This window comes from Capsicum annuum, chromosome 12, assembly GCF_002878395.1.
Source record: "Capsicum annuum cultivar UCD-10X-F1 chromosome 12, UCD10Xv1.1, whole genome shotgun sequence".
Classification (NCBI taxonomy): domain Eukaryota; kingdom Viridiplantae; phylum Streptophyta; class Magnoliopsida; order Solanales; family Solanaceae; genus Capsicum; species Capsicum annuum.
The window spans coordinates 92,788,188-92,810,290 of NC_061122.1; the positions used below are offsets into that span (position 1 = coordinate 92,788,188).

At 38.3% G+C, this 22,103-nt stretch overlaps 1 protein-coding gene across 1 annotated transcript in view; it reads left to right on the forward strand.

Moving 5' to 3' along the window:
* The window catches only part of LOC107851464 (exocyst complex component SEC5A), a 51,716-nt gene that overhangs the window by 23,024 nt on the left and 6,589 nt on the right, over positions 1-22,103 (forward strand). The window contains exon 16 of the mRNA XM_016696498.2: positions 555-648. Within this exon, the coding sequence (XP_016551984.1) occupies positions 555-648 (94 nt within the window). The remainder of the gene's footprint in view (positions 1-554; positions 649-22,103) is intronic.

The window sequence follows — 22,103 nt, forward strand, 5'->3', positions numbered from 1 at the left end:
ATTGTTGGTCTCATTCATAAATAGAACAACACTGAACAATTAAAAAAAAATGATAAAGTACTACAGGATTATTTTAGTGGTTATGAATAGGAAATTAGGAATTTAGTAATCAAAACTAATCCCTATTCTCTATTGGAAAATCTTTATCAGGATTATTTTAGTGGTTATGAATAGGAAATTAGGAATTTAGTAATCAAAACTAATCCCTATTCTCTATTGGAAAATCTTTATCATCTAGGAAGTTGACTGATTTGGTTTTCTTCATATTTTCCAATTTATCTATCTTTTCAATCTTTTTGTCCATATAATTGTTTGTGTTCACTAGTTATTTTTTCTTGGGTTATGTGATATATATGTGCAGTTCTGTTGTTTATCTATGTTTTTTGTTTAATTCAGCTCTTTCTTTGTACTTATTAAAGCCGTAGCATTTTTCTACATTTTTTGCCTATGATAACATTGATACTAAAGTACATTTTTCTCCTATGATAAAGCTGATACTAAATTACATTTTTCTCCAGTGATAACACTGATACTAAAGTGTTGTGCTCCTATAGGGGTAAGGATGAAGAGGACAGTGATATGCAAGATCTGATTAGGTCTTTCTCTGGGCTTGAAGAGAATATTCTTGAGCAGTATACTTTGGCAAAGGTATTCATCTGTAATGGATATCTTTCTGTTTGGTTTCAACTTGTTATTGTTTTAGAGAACACCTAAAGAAATTTCCAAAGTAAATATAAGGTACATGTCTGTAGCCAAGTTAGCAATGGTGCACAAAGCACTCCACTAGATACACAACTTATTAGTTAAATAATCAGAAATACCTATGCCTTTTGAAATAAACGACTTAAGAACGTTCCTACTTTCATAACTATTAAAGGTTAATGCTCCCTATCATCGCTTAAAAAGTTCCAATTCCCCTTTCAGTATTCTCCTTAATTATCATGGTGTCTGTTTTTTTTCATTTTCCTAAACTGTGTCTTTACGATGTTAACTCTACTAGTATCCTTAAGGAACACCCCGCTGAACAGATAGCCTCTCTTCCTATACTAACTCCAACAGACCCCTGATGACTTGATCCTCGATAATTGGGATACTGACAAGTTAGCTGATATGTGGTTTGCCCCATCAATGAAACCTCAAAAACCCAAAAGCTGAAAACAAATATACTTTGTGCTTTGAAGAATTCACGCGAGTTGCCCTCCAACTTTGGAACCTGGTCCCTAACAGACTTAAACAACAAGAAACTGAATAGTAAAGTACGTGCAATAGAGGTTAAGAGACACAACAATTTTATATGGAAACTCCTTGCTCAAGGGAGAAAAACCACGACTGACCTCTAGAATTTCTAAGCTCCACTAATATTCAAGAAACTTGAATACAACTCCATTACATCATAGGATTAACCACCTCATCCTTCTTCTCCTAGTAATACTTATATTACAAAGAGAAATTTGTAGTAACTCAACTGCACCACTACCCAGCTAACTCTAACTGAGTAAAAGCTAACTCTAGCTTTAATATTACCTAACTCTAGATGACAGCAAGGAGTTTGGAACTAAAAGGAAAACCAACACCTACTAATAGCAATAGCAATAGTAGGCAACAGTTGTAACCACAGTACAAAGAATCAAATACAACAAGAAAATAAAATACAACTTTGTGAGCTATCAGTTCCCTGTTGCAAATGAGTCTTTGATATAAGTGCTTCGAGAAAGATAAATGTTGTGATTATATGCAAACTTAGTTTTTCTTGTCATGGAAGATGAGCAATATATATGTGAGACAAAAAAACGTAGGACGAATCCTATTGGCTGAGGCAAAAAGGTTGCAACAGTTTTTCACCAATTTTTGTACTTTCATCCAACTATGTAGTTGACAGTGACAGTGATGTGTAGTCCCAACCAGGTCCCTAAGTAGTTTCAACTTTGTCATCACACATTTTTCAGGAACCAGGACCTAATATGTAATTTTTCAATCATCAAAACTAAGGACTTAATAATTTTTCCTTTTTTATGATGACAAACCTATGCACGTCATCAACATCTTCAAGAATCTACACTATATACAACATTGTCAGCAATACATGTGTAACGACCTGGAAGTACCCCTGGACATCACACGATTCTCAAGACTACGAGTAGTTCCAAGCTAACCCTTTACGCCTACTAAACTTGAAACTTATGATAAAGTAGATTTGACATATGAAATCAGAATATTATTGAGTTAATATCTAAATTGAAAGACTTTAACTTGAAAGTCTTCAAAACTGACACTTTTGAACTTAAAACAAAAACAGTCAAACAAACCTCTATTTCTAACAAGAGAGCCACTGGGCCAGACCCCAGCTGACTCGAACATAAACAGAAAGCTACCAACTAAAATGCTTTGTCAAAATCAAAGTCTAATAAGATGGGTCCTTGAGCTATGAGGACTCACCAAAAGTTGGGATATAGGTGGTGATGCCCGTAGCCAATCGTGTTGCTGGAATTGAGCACCAGAACCTACATTATAAGACAATGTAGCACATAAACATATATATGGGTCAATACCTTTGGAATGTACTGAGTATGTGGGGTAGATGCATAAGTAAAACAATAACTTAATTTACACATAGACTTTTAAATAATGCATGCCAAGTGTAATTGACTCACCTTGAGCTTGAATAGAACAAAGGCTACAAAATCATATACATGAGTAATGGAGCATAAGAATAAACTTTGTGAGCCATAACACTTAGTTATAAAAGCTTTACTTTTATTCTTTCTTAGGGAGGTTCTTCTAACCGATATAAACCATATGAGCTATCATGGAGTTTGACATCTTATCCACGTTGGGGAGAGCTGTTTTACCCTTGCCATCTATATAGAACCTTAACTTAGTGATCACTATACTTAATCCATATTGGGACTTAAACCTATGGTGGCACGTAGTTTTAGGGCATGTGACCTCAGACTCATACCTAACTCGGTGCTAAATACTACTTCCATATTACTTATATGCTCATACTTGAAGAAATCTACCTTAAATTAGCATAAAGCTTAGTATAATAGAAACCAATTATGCTTTTCTTTTCTTTAAATCATAAGTACAGTAAACAATTATGGATTTCAAGCCTGGTCATTTGAATCGAAAGATCAAACCTTTCTTGTAAACTTAGTGCTTAAACATAAGCCTTAAATCTTATACTTTCTTTCATGGAAATTGTAAAACAATATCATGCTTAAAACTCAATTGGAACTCTTTAATTAGTGCTTCAAATCAAACTTATGGTAATTCAAATTATAATAGGGAATTCAACAAGTCAAAACATAATTAGATGATAACAAGGTATGCACTTTAATACTTCAATCTCATAGAAATTCCGTAAACTCAAAATAAGACAACTTGGGCATGAACCCTAATTGCAAATCATATAACTCAAGCTTTTAAACAAGTTTTGGGCACAAAGATGGAAGAATGTTCTTGTTCATAAACCCCACACACCTCAATAGTTAGCTAGATTATTTTAGTTTTCTTGGCTTGGAAGCTTGAACGCCTAATTTCTTGGGGAAAGGATCTTGGGTGTTTTTATTGGGAAAGGAAGGGTTTAAGTAAGTATTTAATGATGGAAAGTGGGATAATGCCCTTTTAGGGTTTCAATCCGTCACTTGGGTGCTTGGGGGCAAGGAAAAATGACTAAAACACCCTTTGAGCTTGTACTTATGGATGCAGGAAAACTATCCTCCACGTTCTGGAGGTTGACACAGTAACTTAGGTCTGTGTTACAGAGCTATCGTGGAGCTGTGCAGTCTCTATCGAAAATGGTCATAACTTTTTGATCGGGTATCGAATTAAGGTGAAATTGATATAGTTGGAAAGCTAATTAAATTATCTATAATTTGGTGGGTCTTGAGATGCAAAATTCCACATATGTAAAAAGTTATACATATGCAAAGTTGACCCTTGTATGATCGAACATCAAGATTTGGCCAAATCAAAGGCTCTTAGTTCAACTTTGCTCTAAGTGATTCCTGTGTACATTTTTCACCTCGATTGCACTTTATACACTAGGATAATGATCATGACATATATATTCAAATATAAATCATGGGATTAGATTTTACACACGTAAGAACGATGGTTTGATTTCTAGGTTAAAAAAATATGAAGTGTTACATTATCTCCCCCTTGGAATCATTCGTCCTTGAATAAGATTGGTAAAGCCGAGATATTGTGGAGACAGAGAGTTTATACTAAACAATGATATGCTGAAACACTATCAACTAACTGGGTTTGAAGCATGTTACATACTACATGGGCTGAACTAATTCAATGAATGCATGCTGTGATATGAGAATAGTTGTATAGCTGAAATAGAGAATAGAAAGAGTCAATCTAAGAAAAACTATTACCTCAAACTGAGTCTGAATTCTTAGCGAAAAGGTGAGGATACTGGGCTCGCATATTTGCTTCTGCTTCCCAAGTGGCTCCCTCTACTGACTGATTCCTCCATAAAATCTTAACCAAAGAAACTTCTTTATTCCTTAGCCTACAAATCTGACGATCAAGGATTTCAACTGGTACTTCTTCATAGGAAAGGATATCCTTAACATTTACACTTTCTAAAGGATTAATAGGAGTTGAATCACCAAGGCATTTCTTTAACAAAGAAACACAAAACACCGGATTCACTAATGCCATGCAGGCAACTCAAGCTTATAAACGACCTTTCCAAAATGGTTCAAGATCCTATATGGGCCCACTTAATAGGGACTAATATTTCCCTTGTTTCCAAATCTCCACTCCCTTCATAGGCAAAATTTTTAACTAGACCAAGTCACCAACCTCAAACTCAAGGTCCCTTCTCCTCACATCTTCATAAAATTTCTAACGGGTTTGGGCTATCTTCAGCCTCTCTTGAAATAACTAAACTTTCTTCATCGCTTCAAACCAACCAATAGGAGATCTACATCTTCTTCCATAGAGAGACTCAAATGGAGCCATCTGAATACTGGAGTGATAACTACTGTTATAGGCACACCCAATCAAAGGTAAGTGGTCATCCCAACTACCTTTAAAGTCAATAACGTATGCCCTCAACATGTCCTCTAAAGTCTGAATGGTCCTTTATGCCTGACCATCTGTCTAAGGATGAAAAGCTGTACTGAGATAAACTTTGGTACCAAGGCTCTTTAGAAAAAACTTCCAAAAGTAAGACAAAGGAACCCTATGAAATTTCACCAACTCCCTAAGATAAAGCCTGGCATAATCTTCAGCTGAGTACGATGTATGAACTGGAAAGAAATGAGCCGACTTGGTCATTCTATCAACAATTACCCAAATCAAATTATGCTGACGATGCATACGAGGCAACCTTATCACAAAATCCATATTCACCACCTCCCACTTCCAAATGGAGATGCTGAACTCCTAAAGTGTACCACTAGGCCTTTGGTGCTCAACCTTAACCTTCTTATAAATTGCAAACTTAGCCACAAACTCCATAATATCTTTCTTCATACCACTCCAATAGATTTCACACAAATTATGGTACATCTTAGTAGCTCCTGGGTGAATAGAGTACCGCGCACCATGCGTTTCTGCCAAAATTCATTGTCTTAAACTATCAATGCATAGAACACACAGCCTGCTTGGACAACGAAGCACACCATCTCCCTTTTGGGAGAAAACTTCTACCTTCTAATCTCTAACTGCCTCCTTCAACTTAACTAAACTAGGATCCCTGTCCTGCTTTTCTTTTACTTCGCTAACTAACGAAGATTCTGCATCATTTTAAACCCATGTACTACCTTCGGACGAATCAACCAACCAAACTCTTAACCCGACAAACTGATGGGCTTCACAGTCTAACTCCTTCTTATTGTCTTCAACACGGGTAACACTACCCATAGACAATCTGCTAAGGGTATCCGCCACTACATTGGCCGTGCCCGGATGATACAAGATACTCATATCGTAATATTTCAACAACTCAAGCCATCTCCTCTGATGTAGATTTAAGTCTTTCTGTGCGAATACATACTGTAAACTCTTGTGATCCGTGACACGTTGACATAAACCCCATAAAGATAATGCCTCTAAAATTTCAAGGCAAAGACAACAGCTGCCAACTCAAGATCATAGGTCAGATAATTCTTTTCATAGGGTTTAAGCTGTCTAGAGGAATAGGTTATGATCTTACCTCTCTGCATCAAAACACAATCCAGACCAACTCTAGAAGCATCACAATATACTACGAACCCATCGGGGCCATTTGGAAATGTCAAGACTAGAGTGGAAGTGAGTCGAGTCTTCAACTCCTGAAATCTCTTCACACAGGAATGTGACTACTAAAATTTGACCTTTTTCTGCATTAGCCTAGACAGAAGGAAGCAATAGAAGAGAACCCTTTAGCAAAGCATTAGTTATAGCTGGCCGAACCCAAGAAACTTCTGATATCGAATGGAGAGATGGGTCTAGGCCTGTTTCTTACTTCATCGGTCTTCTAAAGATCAACTTGAATACCATCAACAGAAATAATATGACTGAGGAAAGCTACTGATCTCAACAAAAACTTGCACTTACTTAACTTAGCGAACAACTGATGATCACTAAGAGTCTGTAGCACAACTCTCAAATAGTTTGAATAATCATTCTCACTACGAGAATAGACAAGGATATCATCAATGAAGAAGATGACGAAAATGCCCAAGTACTACTTGAAACCCTGTTCATCAAGTCCATGAAAGCTGCAGAGTCATTTTTAGTCCAAAAGACATAACTACAAATTTGAAGTGACCATACCGAGTTCTGAAGGCTGTCTTCGAAATGTCATATTCTCTGATTTTAAGCTAATGATATCCTGATTTGAGATCTATCTTAGAGAAATAACTTGCACATTGAAGCTAGTCGAATAAGTCATCAATCCTAGTAAGAGGATATTTGTTCTTGATTGTGACTTTATTCAAGTAGCGGTAGTCAATGCACATTCGGAGAGAACCATCTTTCTTGCACACGAAGAGGAAAAAAGTGCCCACGGAGAGACATTGGGTCTTATGAAACCTTTATCTAAGAGGTCTTTAAGCTGTTCTTTTAGCTCAGCCGGAGCCATATGATATAAAGGGATAAAAATGCGCTGAGTATCAAGAAGAAACTCAATACCGAACTCTATTTCTCTATCGGGTGGTACCCCTGGAAAATCTTTAAAAAAAATCTTGGGAAATTTACTGACCACATGGACGGACTGAACGATTGGAATTTTAGACTTAGTATCCTTAACTCAAACTAAATGATAAATGTAACCCTTTTATATCAACTTTCTGGCCTTAAGATAAGATATGAAACAACCTTTGGGAGATTCAAAACTACCTTTTCCACTCAAAAACTGCTTCATCAGGAAACTGAAACTTCACCACACGAGCACGACAATCTATTGGTGCATAACATGAATGAAGCCAATCCATGCCTTAGAATAACATCAAAATCTACCATTTCTAACAATATTAGGTCTGCTAGTACCATTTTATAAAGAAAAGTAATATGACACTACCTATAAACCTGTCTGGAAATAATTGACTCACCCACTGGGTTGGAAACTGAGAAGGGCTTAGAGAGACTTTCAGGTCCTGTCCCAAAATTTACCGCAATCAATGGAGTAACATAAGAGAGATGTGACCCAAGTATAAAAACACATATATATCAAGATGAAAGACACGAAGCAGACCAGTAGAGCTCCTGTCGGGTTGGTAAAGCATAGAACTGATTCTGGTGCTGATCGCCACCGGTACTAGATGATGCACCCTGAGGAGGAACTGGGCGACTTAGTGAAGTTGGTGCATTAGTAACCTGAGTCTGAGGACAACCATCTTACTTCCCTTCTTATTATACGAACACTCCTTGATTCTGTGGACCAGCTTTCCATACCCATAACAACCCCTTTTACCTAGCAAACACCCGGATGAATCCTGCCACACTTTACACATGTCGGATAGCTGGGTATTCCATCTATACTGTTCTGAGACTTGGAACTAGAAGTCCTGCCCTACTGCTCCTGCTTAGTCTTGGGTACAAAGGCACTAGCTGGAGATGGCGTTGGCCTTGATGAATGACCCTGAAACTACAAATGGTTTCTCCCTCCAAATCGTCGTTGACCATACTCAAACTATTCGGTTCTAGCCTTCTTATTTCTCTTCTCTTTTCCTTTAACTTTTCTTCCTCAATCTGCTGAGCATGAGTCATCAACCTAGCAATATCCATATCCCTAATAAGCAAGGCAGTCCTACACTCCTTGACTACCAAATTAGACACCCAGTAACAAACTTACTCATATAAGCTCTATGGTAGCAACCAACTCGGGAGCATACTTAGATAATTGAGTGAACTTAAGGCAACACTCTTTCACAGTCATAGATCCCTACCTCAGGTTTATGAATTCCTCCACCTTAGCTTTTCTCATCAAATACAGAAAGAACCTATCTTGAAATGTGTGCTAGAACACCTGCCAATTTACAGGTGCTGCATTCTCGCATCTACTTTCTTTCCACATAACAACCCAATCATAAGCAACATCCTTTAGCCTATAGGATGCCAATTCTATACCCTCTTCCTCAATAATATGCATAATCTGAGTGATCTGTCTCACCTCATTAATAAAGAGTTGGGGATCCTCATCTACCTTTGACCCAAAGAACTTAGGTGGATTCATCCACATGAAGTCACAGATCCTGGCCGCAGCTAAATTACCATTTTGATAAAGTGGGATTGCCATCTATTAGTTTCTCTTAACATTGGCATTCATAGCTAGGGCCAATGCCTTAAAGGCAAACTGAAATTCAGCATGAGACACATTCTTATTCAAAGGGTCAGCGTGCAGGGGTGGTTGGTCACCATTTCTGCGCGCATTGGCTCGACAAGGAGGAATATTCTATCACATAAAAGCACGAGTTAAAGCAGATAAAGACAATTGTAAGCACGATGGATCATGAAAGAAATGATGATTCCTAACTCGTTCCGTATCCTTTTGCTTATAAATGTGGCGCTCTTCACATCCATGATCAAGACTCTACGTAACATTTCTTGTCCGACTCCCTAGGACTTTTTAAAACCTTAGGATCTGATACCAAGTTTTTAATGACCCAGAAGTAAACCCTGGATGTCACACGGTGCTTAAGATTATGAGTAGTCCTAAGCTAACCCTTTAAGCCTACTAAACCTGAAACTCATGATAAAAGTAAATTTGACATATAAAATCAGAATACGATTGAGTTAATATCTAAATTGAAAGCCTTTAACTTGAAAGTCTTCAAAAATGACACTTTTGAACTTAAAATGGAAACAGTCGAACAAGCCTCTATTTCTAACTAGAGTGCCACTGAGACAGACCCCAGCTGACTCAAACATAAAAAAAAAGCTTTTAACTGAAACACTTCATCAAAATCAAAGTCTGCTAAGCGGGTCCTCGGGATATGAGGACACACCAAAAGTTAGGATATAGGTGGTAATGCTCGTAGTCAATCATGCTACTGAAACTGAGCACCAGAACCTACATTATAAGACAATGTAGCACATAGATATATATGTGGGTCAGTACCTCTGGAATGTACTGAGTATGTGGGGGTGGATGCATAAGTAAAACAATAACTTAATATACACATAGACTTTCCAATAATGCATGCTAAGTGTAATTGACTCACCTTGAGCTTGAATAAAACAAAGACTGCAATATCATATACATGAGTAATGAAGCATAAGAATAAACTTTGTGATCCATAACACTTAGTTATAAAAGCTTTACTTTTATTCTTTCTTAGGGAGGTTCTTCTTACCGACATAAACCATGTGAGCCATCATGGAGTACGTCTTACCCATATTGAAGAGAGTTATTCTACCCTTGCCATTATTAGTGATCATTATTCTTAACCCATATTGGGAATTAAACCTATGGTGATACGTAATTCTGGGGCATGTGACCTCGGACTCATACCCAACTCGGTGCTAAATTCTACTCCCATATTACATATATGCTCATACTTCTAGAAGTCCACCTTAAAATAGCATAAAGTTAGTATACTAGAAACTAATTATGCTTTTCTTTGCTTTAAATCGTAAGTACAGTAAACAATTGTGGATTTTAAGCCTGGTCATTTGAATCGAAAGATCAAACCTTTCTTGTAAACTTAGTGCTTAAACATAAGCCTTAAATCTTATACTTTATTTCATGGAAATTGTAAAATAATATCATGCTTAAAACACAATTGGAACTCTTTAATCAATTCTTTAAATCAAACTCACGGTAATTCAAATTATAATAGGGAATTCTATAAGTCAAAACATAATTAGATGATAACAAGGTATGCACTTTAATACTTCAATCTCATAGTAATTCCGTAAACTCAAAATAAGATAACTTGGGCATGAACCCTAATTGCAAATCACATAACTCAAGCTTTTAAACAAGTTTTGGGCACAAGGATGGAAGAATGTCCTTGTTCATAAACCCCACATACCTCAATAGCTAGATTATTTAAGATTTATTGGCTTGGAAGCTTGAACTCTTAATTTCTTGGGGAAAGTAGCTTAGATGTTGTTCTTGGGAAGGGTTGGGAAGGGAAGGGTTCATGTAAGTGTTTAATGATAGAAAATAGGCAATTAATGCCCCTTTAAGGTGCTTGGGGGCAAGGGGAAATGAATAAAACACCCTTTAGGCTTGTACTCACGGATGCAGGAAAACTATCCTCCACATCACGGAGGTTGACGTGGTAACTTAGGTCCGTGTCGCGGAGCTATCATGAAACTATCCTGTCCCTGACAAAAATGGTCATAACTTTTCGCTCGGGTATCAGATTAAGGTTAAATTGGTATAGTTGGAAAGCTAATTCAACTACTATAATTTGGTGGGTCTAGAGATGCAAAATTCCACATATGTAAAAAGTTATACATGTTCAAAGTTGATCCTTGTAGGATCGAAAACCAAAATTTGGCCGAATCAAAGGCTTTTAACTCAACTTTTCTCTAAGTGATTACCAAGAACATTTTTCACCTCGATAACACTTTACACACTAGGATAATGATCATGACATATATATATTCAATTATAAATCATGGGATTAGAGTTTACACATGTAAGAACAATGTTTGATTTCTAGCTAAAAAAATGCGAGGTGTTACAACATGCCCTCAATCATTCATCACAAAAAAATATCCACTTATTCCCCCTATCACTGGTACCACTGGCATCTTCCACCTATGCATCTTAATATACTCCCCCTATCTATCAACACCTAAGGTCCTTTTTCAGTGTGAGGACCCTGTCTTCATTCATCACCCTACTACACATCAACACAGCTACACCACATCTTCCACCTTTTGGCATCATCAAAGTTGTAAAGAAGTAGACCAAGCATAGATAAGCATACATGTTAAATCATGGACATTGAGGCTACACTTACATAAACAAGAAATATTAAACAAGATAACAACAATTAAGTAGACTAGTATTAGACATTATTCAAAAGAGTGGCCATAGTGATGGAAATTAACAGTGCCATTGAAAATAAAAGTCAACACTTTTGGGAAAACTAGATAAATAAGGGCTTAAGACATAAGAATAGATAGGAGACTGTTCTAAGAAGAGGGCCCAAACGAAGATTTGGACCAGGTTTTGTGGTCCATTGGGAACCTCTTCCTCTGCCCCCCATTTTTTTTAAAAATTTTTACACATATTGTACCTATAAATGTGGTAGCCCTTTTTAACCAAAGGTTGGGCTATAACCACTCCCTTCCTTACCCTTATTCAATTTTGAACTATAAATAAGTAGATTCTTAGTAATAGTCAAATAAGGGAGGAGGAAGGCTTTTAGACTCAAGTACAGGGTGACAACTTTTAGGAGTAAGAAAGGGTATGGCTCTTCTGCTGAGGATAGAACATAGTCATTATTCAAGAATAGAGGGTGATACTAACCTGAATAAGAAACTGATCCCTATGTGATTTTCTGAGCATATAGCACTTTGAGCTCTCACCCTTCCTCCTATCTTCTCCTTCTTACCATGGGTGTATATCTGCAGAAGATATGATACTGAGCTAGACATGTTTGACATCATCTGGCTGGGATACCTGTCAACCAAATCATAGCTAAATTTAGAAGATTAAGAGGAGCAACATGCTTTTAGCTTGGTCTCATCAGTCCTAATTTTTTCCTATTTCTCTCAAACTATTCCCTACCAAGTGCTTTGGTAAAAAAACACCATCTTGATTAACCCCTTCTCCACATTATCTCTAAAAAAGTGATGTCTGATGTCTATGTGTTTTGTCCTCTTATGTTGAATTGGATTCTTGGCCATATTGACATCACTTGTGTTGTCATAAAGTAGAGACACACAATTTGAGAGAATGTCAAAATCCTCAAGTTGCTACTTGATCCACAGTAATTGAGCACAACATGAGACAACAAGAATATACTCAGCTTCAGTAGTGGAAAAGGCCACTGAATTCTGCTTCTTAGCACCCCAAGAGATTAATAAGGATCCAAGAAAATGCTCCATTCCTGAGGTACTCTTTCTATCAATTAGGTACCCAACATAATTAGCATCAATATATCCAACTAGGTCAAAATTATGTCCAGCAGGATAGAATAGGACTAGGTTATGGGTTCTTTTCGATATCTCAAAATTTTTTTTTGCAGCCTTCAGATGAGATTTCTTTGGACTTGCTTGAAATATAGTACACATACCAACACTGAAAAAAATGTCTGATCTGTTGGCTGTTAGATAGAGCAATGACCTAATGATTCCTTTGTACATAGTTTCATTGAAAGAGGGACCAGGTTCGTCCAAGTCCAGTTTGGAGGAAGTTTTAATAGGGGTATCAATAGGCTTTGTATCCTCCATATGGAGCCTTTTAAGTAGCTCATGAGTGTACTTCTGCTGATATACAGTAGTCTAAGTTACACCTTGCTTCGTTTGCAGCCCAAGGAGGAAATTGAGTTCTCCCATCATACTCTTCTCAAACTCAGTGCTCATTAACCTGGAAAATTTATCACACAGGGAACTGGTAGTAACTTCAATTATAATGTCGTCCAAATAAACTTGAATAAGGAATAGGTTTCTTCCTTTGGACTTCAAGAATAAGGTGTTGTCAATCTTCCCTCTTTTAAACCTATTCTCCAGCAAGAACTTGGAAAGCCTTTCATACCAAGCTCTGGGAACTTGCTTCAATCCATGCAAGACTTTACCTAATTTAGACATATGATTGGGAAAATCAACATTCTCTAAGCCTAGGACTGCTTCACATACACCTCTTCCTTGAGGAGACCATTTATAAAGGCACTCTTTACATCCATCTAAAATAGTTTGAACTCCATATATGAGCAAATGCAATGAGAATTCTGATTGCCTTCATTCTAGCCACTGGAGCAAATATTTCATCATAATCTATGCCTTCTTCTTGGTTTTAAAGCCTTGCACCACAAGCCTAGGTTTGTTCTTGATAGTATTGCCATACTCATTAGCCTTGTTTCTGTACACCCACCTGGTCTCTATAATAGTTTTGTCTGAGGGTCGAGGGACAAGGTTTCACACTTTGCTTTTTCAAATTGGTGAAGCTCTTCTTGCATTGCATTGATCCAATCTGCATCTTTCAATGCTTCCTTTACATTCTTGGGTTAAATTTGAAATAAGAATGTAGAGAAATCACAAAGATTCTTTGCTTTGTTACTAATTTACATACCTGAGTCCAGACGAGACAATAGATTATTAAGAGGATGTGAGGACTGATGCTTCTATTTGGATCTGTGGGGAGTGAGATGACTTGTAGTGGGACCAATTCTCATTAAGGTGTTACCCTCATGGGACTGATCATTTACTTTACTGCATTGAGGATCAGGTTCAGTAGGAGAAGCTTGTGAATGACCAACATTCTGAAGGCTTACTGAATCTTCATCTTCAGGTCGTGAACTTGATCCTTCTGAGTCAGCATCATCATCACTTACATTTTGCTCTTCAGGAACCTTTAAGGGGGTTCCTTTTATCATTATCATCATCATGGGTGCTGCCTTTACCAATATTACCAGCTTCATCAAACATAACATGAACACTTTCTTCCACATTGTGTTATTTTGTTATAGATCCTGTAAGCTTTGATAGTGGATGAGTATCCAACAATCACCACTTCATCACTCCTTAGATCAAACTTCCCAAGGTCATCCTTTCCATTATTCAACACAAAGCACTTTCAACCAAAAGGTTTAAAGTAGCTCAGCTTGGGCATTCTTTTGGTCATGAGCTCATAAGGGGCCTTGTTCTGAATGGTCCTGAAAAGACACCTATTGATCACATGACATGCAGTGTTAACTACTTCAGCCAAAAAGTTGTGAGCAATCCCTGTATCTATTAGTATGGTCCTTCCAATATCTATAAGTGTCCTATTTTTCCTCTTCACAACACCATTTTGTTGTGGTGTTCTAGGAGTTGAAAAATTGTGACATACCCAACTCAATGCAGAATTGACTGAACCTTGTATTTTCAATTTTTGTTCTATATTCAGATCTGATTCCAACTATATTCTCATCATACTTCACTTGGACTTGTCTAAAAAAAAGCCTCAAACATGAGAAATATTTCTTCCTTGGTCTTAGAAAGAAGGTCCAGATAAATTTGGAATAGCCATCAATAATAACAAAGATATACCTCTTTCCTCCTCTACTAGCAAGCTTTACAGGTCCACATAGATCTATGTGAAGAAGTTATAGAGGCTTGGATGCGCTCATTCTTTCTTTTGTTTAAAAGAGGATTTGATTTGCTTTCCTTTAACACAAGCATTATACACTTTAGAACTGACAAACTTCACTTTTGGCAAACCCCAAACCAGGTCCCTTTTCACTAATTTATTGAGCATGAAGCAACTAACATGACCCAACCTTCTGTGCCAAAGTTCAGCAACATCTTCTTGCACACTCAGGCATGTCATGTTCTTGAACTTTCAGGACCCCAGATCAGCAATATACATGTTTTTGTTCCTCCAAGCAGTCATCACCTCTTTACTATATTTAATACAAGTGACAGTGTACTTATCTGACCCGAACCTAACTTCATTTCCTTTATCACAAATTTGAGCAACACGCAGCAAACTAAACTTGAGACCATCCACAAAATGAACATCAATGATTTCATGGCTCAAACTGTTCCCAATTTTTTCAATCCCAGCAATATCCCTTTGTTACCATCACTAAAGGAGACACTTCCTTCTTTATGGGCCTTAAGCGAGAGGAAGTCTTCAATTTTTCCGGTCATATGCTTCGAACAACCACTATCCATGATCCAGTGGTGGCTGCTTCCTCTACTTTGACCTACAATGCAATTAGTGATTAGTTTTGGGGACCCATTTTAGCTCGAGCTCCTAGAATGGTGACAGAGGAATGATCAGATTCTTCTTTGTCCGGCCAGGTAAATTTCCTCCTTTTCTTTTTGTGGAAAAGAGTTCTTTCATTCTCTTTAAGACGAAAATTCTAGAAAGACATGAATCTCTTGTGTGCCCATTTTGCCACAGTGAATGCACAAAAAATTATCTTTGACTAAGACATATTTGTTAAAAGGATTGCAAGCAGGATAAATACTGTGAAATCCTAGCCCTCCTCTACTCCTTGATCCCTGACTGGCAAGGCTTGTCGAAGCTTGAGATGAGGTGGTCCATTTTAGAGCCTTCTCAATCTCATCCTTGACCCGAACTAGTTCCCTCTCAAGTTCAACACTCCTCTTAAGCAAGGCAATCAGATATATATTAACCTTTATCAGTTTCTCTTCTAGCTGAAGTTGAATTTGCCTTCTTTCACTTTTCCCTTTTGAATTAACCTTAGACACTTTACAAACTTTTCATTTAAGGAATCATTTTCAAGGGATAGTGACTTGCTAGTTGCCTGGAGTTTAGCTCCTTGCACACTTAATTCAACCACCTCTTCTTCACATTTTTCAAAATCTTTCTTTAGACATTCCTTATATTTAGTAAGATCATTTATAATATCTATGAGTACAGTAGCAAGAGACTTTAACTCTTTAAGAGAAATTTTTTTGAGGTTTTCTTTGGTGTGAGGGTGACATAATCATCTTCATCGTCATCTGAGTTTACCATCAAGGCAAAGAGAGAGTCAAAGACTAGGACATCATCCTTTACCACTATCATAGAGACATCATTTTGCTACTTCGATTCATCAAAATCACAGGAGGAATCACCCAGAGCAACTATGGTTTGCATTGCAACCCTATCAACTTCAGCTTTCCTACTATACTTTCCAGGGACCCGGTCTTTGCCTCTTTTCTTTTCAACACCTTGCTTAACTGACACGACCCAACCCGACCTTGGGCCTTGTCGTAATGGGCATCCAAAGTTCAAGCAGGACCGGGGACCGCCCCCTGTTACCCAACCCATCCACCTTTATAAAGCCTTTGATGGGCTGAATTTTGAACATATAACAATATAGCATAAATGCTCTCATTAAGACACTGGGATAGGGTCACAATTGTGATCGACCCAACAGAGTCCAACCATATCACACCAACCACCCAACCACGCCAAACCAACCCATGGGACATAAACCAGGCCATAACCAATTAAGTTAGACAAAATTTAATATAATTAACCCCAAAACGTAATATGACAAAATAGTGAGAAATCCTTTGATGTGGTTTCATCCCACCAGCCTATTTCAATGCCAAGGCCGACCCCAATACCGATACCGCCCATACCAACCCCCAGAAGTACCACTAAGTCTATCCAAAAGATTAAACGAATTCGGTTGGGACATGCCTCCAATCATGGCCAAAACCAATATCCAAAATAAAGTCAAAACGTCTAACAATATCCATAACATGAAATGATGCCTTGCTAAAGGATGGAAGCTCACTACTTAAGTCCAACCCCGAGTCAATCACTATGTAAGAGAAGTCGAACGGCTGGTTCCTACATAGCGTGGGTATACAACCAACAGGTGACGGGGTTAGCAAGTGACCGCTAGCATGAATCTCAGGATAAGTAAGTGCTGGAAAAGGGAACCGAGTTTAGTATGCATTGAAAACTTTTACCTGGGCTATATAGCTTGACCGTCCTAAACCACCCATGGGCGATATGGGTTCAACACCCCCTACTGAAAAGGCCTCAGTGAGTATAGACGCACGACCAGGGAAGTATCCCATGGGATAAGTAATACATCCCCCTATAGTGTGACATCATGCACATGGTCCACTAAGACCAATCCTCATATCGGCAAATATGAGTTTCCAGTTTTGGTCCCCCGGAACCGCCACCATCCACGGCTTTACTACACACCTTGCCATTAATGCCCAATTAAAGCCGCTTCTAAATAACTAACCAAATCCATTTACCATTTTATTAACCAAGGCTAATATTAGTGGTATCATCATACCACCTCTTACTTGCAAGTAATATCCATAGCTAAACTATTTAGATTAAGGAAACTTTCAAGTGCCCTTCCATAGACCATATTAAACCACTTGGGAGACTTCTATGTTCTCCACAAGCATAACCATTTAGCCTTTAGCCTTTTCAAACCATTTAAACTATGCAAAATTCCTTTACTAAGTTTAAAACATGCAAGAGTTCCATTAAAAGAAGTTAATACAATGAACATATCTTTATAAGCATTTTATCAAACACCTTGGGGGAAAAATATAACCAAAACCAATTCCAAAAACCATTAAACCGTTACCACGCAATCCAATTGTCCAAAACCACCATTAATGTATATAAAAGCATAATTAAAACCATAGAGAACTATAACCAAGCATTTAATATCAAAACAACCAAATAATAGTTGAAAGCCATAATCATGAAATAGTAAAACCACGAAATCAATCATATAAACCATGGCTTTAACTGAAATTACAATGAGGGAAGAGAATCATGCGTTATACCGAAGAATTGATGGAAAGAAATACCAAGACAAGCCCCAAAGAATTCCTTAAGATAAGACCCTAGCCTTCTTGACCCAAAAGCTCTTATGAGAATTATGAAGTGTTTTGGAATATTTTCTAAGTGTTAATGAATAGAATAATAGGGTAAATAACCTCCTAAGTGTATTAGAAGTCGTGGGTCCTAATTAAGGTAAGTAGGAAAATGTCTAGAATACCCTCAATTAAGTCCCTTAAAATCCCATCATAGGGATACGACTGACCCATACGAGTCGTCTCCCCCAGTACGATTTGTACCTACCACTCATATCCAAGCCTCAATCCTTGGATCAAACACTATCCAGTATACGACTCATCTAGCCAAGTCGTAACCACAGTATACGATCCATACCCATGACCTGTATCCCTGGTAGAATGAAATACCAGGAGAATCAAACACTGCCCACCATACGAGTCCTTGATACGGCTTGTACCAAGCCTTTGCGACTTATACCCCTAAGTTGTACCCATTCCAGTGACCAAAACCATCCCACCAACTAACATAGGTCAGCATACGATAGGACCATACCACTCATACCCCAACATACAACTCGTATCGATGAGTCATATTGGGTTAGAAGAATGGAATTCTAGGAAATTTTCTAAGGGTTAAAACCCAAGATGTTTTAGTCTCCCCCACTAGGAACATTCATCCCCGAATGTCGGACAAGGTAGGGGTAACCATACACTGAGTCATTTGCATTATCAAACATCCTTTTAAAAAAGTTCAAAAATAAAAGGGAAAAGATGTTAATATTTCCTTTTACAAACTTAGAAAATAAAGATGTGCTGAAGACACATACCTTCTGCACGAATCCCAGGAGCAGTAAACAACTACAAATAATTGAACTTCATGTCCTCTTCCGATTCTCAAGTAGCTTCTTCCACCTTATGGTTCTGCCATAGAACCTTAACTGAAGCCACTTTCTTGGTCCGCAACCGATGAACTTGCCTATCTAATATCTCAATTGGGACCTCTTCGTAAGACAGAGAATCCAAAATACCCAATCCTTCCAAAGGAACAACCGAAGAAAAATCACCAATGCACTTCCTCAACATATAAACATGAAAGACTGGATGAACCAACCTCAAGTTAGATGGCCACTCCAACTCATAAACAACATTGCTAACTTTCCATAAAATATTATAAGGACAAATATATTGAGGACTGAGTTTCCTATTTTTGCCAAACTGCACCACTCCCTTCACGGAAGACACTTTGAGGAATACCCTATCCCCGACCTCAAACTCTAAGTCTCTATTCGGGGAAAAGGATACTTGTTCTTGAATGTCACCTCGTTCAACTGCCTGTAGTCAATATACATTCGAAGAGAACCATTTTTCTTGCAAACAAACAACACCGGTGCACCCCATGTAGAAACACTAAGATGAATAAACCCCTTATCCAAAAGATCTTTAAGTTGCTCCTTGAGTTCCCTTAACTCAGTCAGAGCTATTCTATATGGAGAAATAAAAATTGGACGAGTGAACAGAAGCAAATCAATACTAAACTCTATTTTCCTATCCGTAGAAACACTAAGAAGATCCTTCGGAAAGACCTCTGGAAACTCGTTAACCACAGGGATCGAAGACAAAGAAAGACCTTCTGAGTTAGAATCTTTAACCCGAACGAAGTGATGATGACAACCCTTGGAGATTAACCTTCGAGCTCTAAGATAAGAAATAAACCTTCCCCTAGGAGCTAAGGAACTACCTTCCTATTCTATAACAAGTTTACTAAGGAACTTAAAGATAACCTTACGGGTTCGACAATCAAAAGACGCGTAACAAGAATGCAACCAATCCATACCCAGAATTACATCATAATCTACCATATCCAACTTAAACAGATCCACCAAGGTCTGCTTGCTACCAACAGATACCACACACCCCCTATAGACTCTGTTAGCAATAACCGAGTCACTTACCAGGGTAGAAATAGATAAAGGATCCAAAATAACTTTTGGATCAAAACCTAAAGATACAGTCACATATGGAGTCACAGAAGAAAGAGTGGACCCCGGATCAAGCAAACAATATACATCACAAGAGAAAAGCTGTAACGTACTAGTAATGACATCAGGTGATGCCTAGGATTCTTGTCGGGATGCCTGAAGATGCCCCATCACCAGGTGTAGGAGTAGAGGATGAGGCCACGGGAATCTTATTCACCTCCATAGCAACTTTGTTAACTGGACAATCCCTGAGTCGATGGCCTACCTGGCCACACTTGAAGCATTTGTCCCTTTCTTCCTCACAATAACCTCGATGAGGACAATCATAAAATCGACAAAGAGAACATGAAGAAACTAACTAAACTTTGCTCGCCTATGATTGAGCAAACAATGCTCGAGAATTGTCATCACTTTAATGACGCCTATCTTCTGATTGATAAGGAGCACTAGAAGAAAAGGAGCCAAAAATCCCCTACTTTTTTTTCTACCACTTGCTTCCATCTCTACCACCCTGAGACTGAGCACCTCCCTGATCAGAAAACCTGCTATTCTTTCCCTACCTATCCCCAAACTATGCCTGCCTCCTCTTCTCATCCTCAACTTGCTGTATATGAATTGCCAGCCAAGAAATGTCAATATCCTTAATCAGCAATGTAGTCTTGCTCTCCAGAATCAAATCTCTATTAAACCCAGAAGCTAACTTCCTCATTCTCAACCTCATTTCAGCCACTAAGTCAGGACATACCTTGATAGCTGATGGAATTTCAAAGCATATTCCTTTACTAACATCCTCCCCTACCTGAGATTCACAAACTCCTCCATAGCTTCCCTCAACTCTTGAGAAAAGAACCGATCCAAAAAAGCATTAAAAAGAGCCTCCCACAACCCTTTCTTTCCCATGTCACCCCTATCCCTGTCCCACTCCTGATACCACTGATAAGCAACATATTTGAGCTGATAAGCGGCAAATTTAACCCCTCTACCTGCATCACCCGAAAGATCTATTCCATCTCATCCAAGAATCCTTGTGGATCCTCTTCTACCTTTACTCCAGTAAAAGTTGGAGGACCCATCTTCATAAATTGACCAACCCTTGTGGCCTCAGCAGACAAACCACCAACTGCACCTCGCTCAACCTGAATAATAACTAGTTGGGCAATAGCATGAATAGACTTATAAAATTTTGCGTTCGTCATGTTACCCTAAGGGACTTGAGGAGAACTAGCCAGAATAAGAGAAACTCCAGCACAATTAGGAATAGGACCATGAGATCGAAGTTATACTCCAGACGTAGGACGTACCCCTTCAACATTATCCCCAGATGGAATGGAAGAATTTCCTTGTGTTCCAGATCTAGGAGGCATGATCTAAAAGACGAACAAACAAAGATTAAAGAGGATTCCAGGATTGAGAACTCAAACTTGAATATAGAATACCAAGAAATCAAAACATTTCTAAATGCCTTGTAGCCTCTCTCTTATGAGTGTGGCGTGCTTCACACCCCTAAAAGAGACTCTACTCAAATAGCTTTGTGGACTCCCAAGTGACCATGAACCTAGGTTCTGATACCAACTTGACACGACCCGACCCTGGGCCTTTTCGTAATGGGCATCCCAAGTCCAACTAGGCCCAGGGACTGCCCCCTGTTACCAAACCCATCCACCTTTATCCAGCCTTTGATGGGCTGAATTTTGAACATATAACAAGATAGCTTAAATGCTCTCATCAAGATTTTGGGATAGGGTCACAACCGTGACCAATCCAACCAAGTCCAACCATATCACACCAACCGCCCAACCACACCAAACCAACCCATAGGCCATAAACTAGGCCATAGCCAAATAAGTTGGACAAAATATAATATAATTAACCCCAAAATATAATGTGATGGAACAGTGAGAAATCCTATGGTGTGGTGTCAGCCCACCAACCTATTTCAATGCCAAGGCCGACACCAATACCGATCCTGCCTATACCATCCCTCAGAAGTACTATAAAGCCTCTATCCAAAAGAGTAAGCAAATTTGGTTGGGACATGCCCTCAACTATTGCCAAAATCAATATCCAAAATAAAGTCAAAATGTCTAGCAATATCCATAACATAAAATGATGCCTTTCAAAAAGATGGAAGCTCACCACTTCAGTTCAAATATTGTCCCCGAGTCAATCACTATGTAGGAGGAGTTGAACGGCTGGTTCCTGCATAGCGTGGGT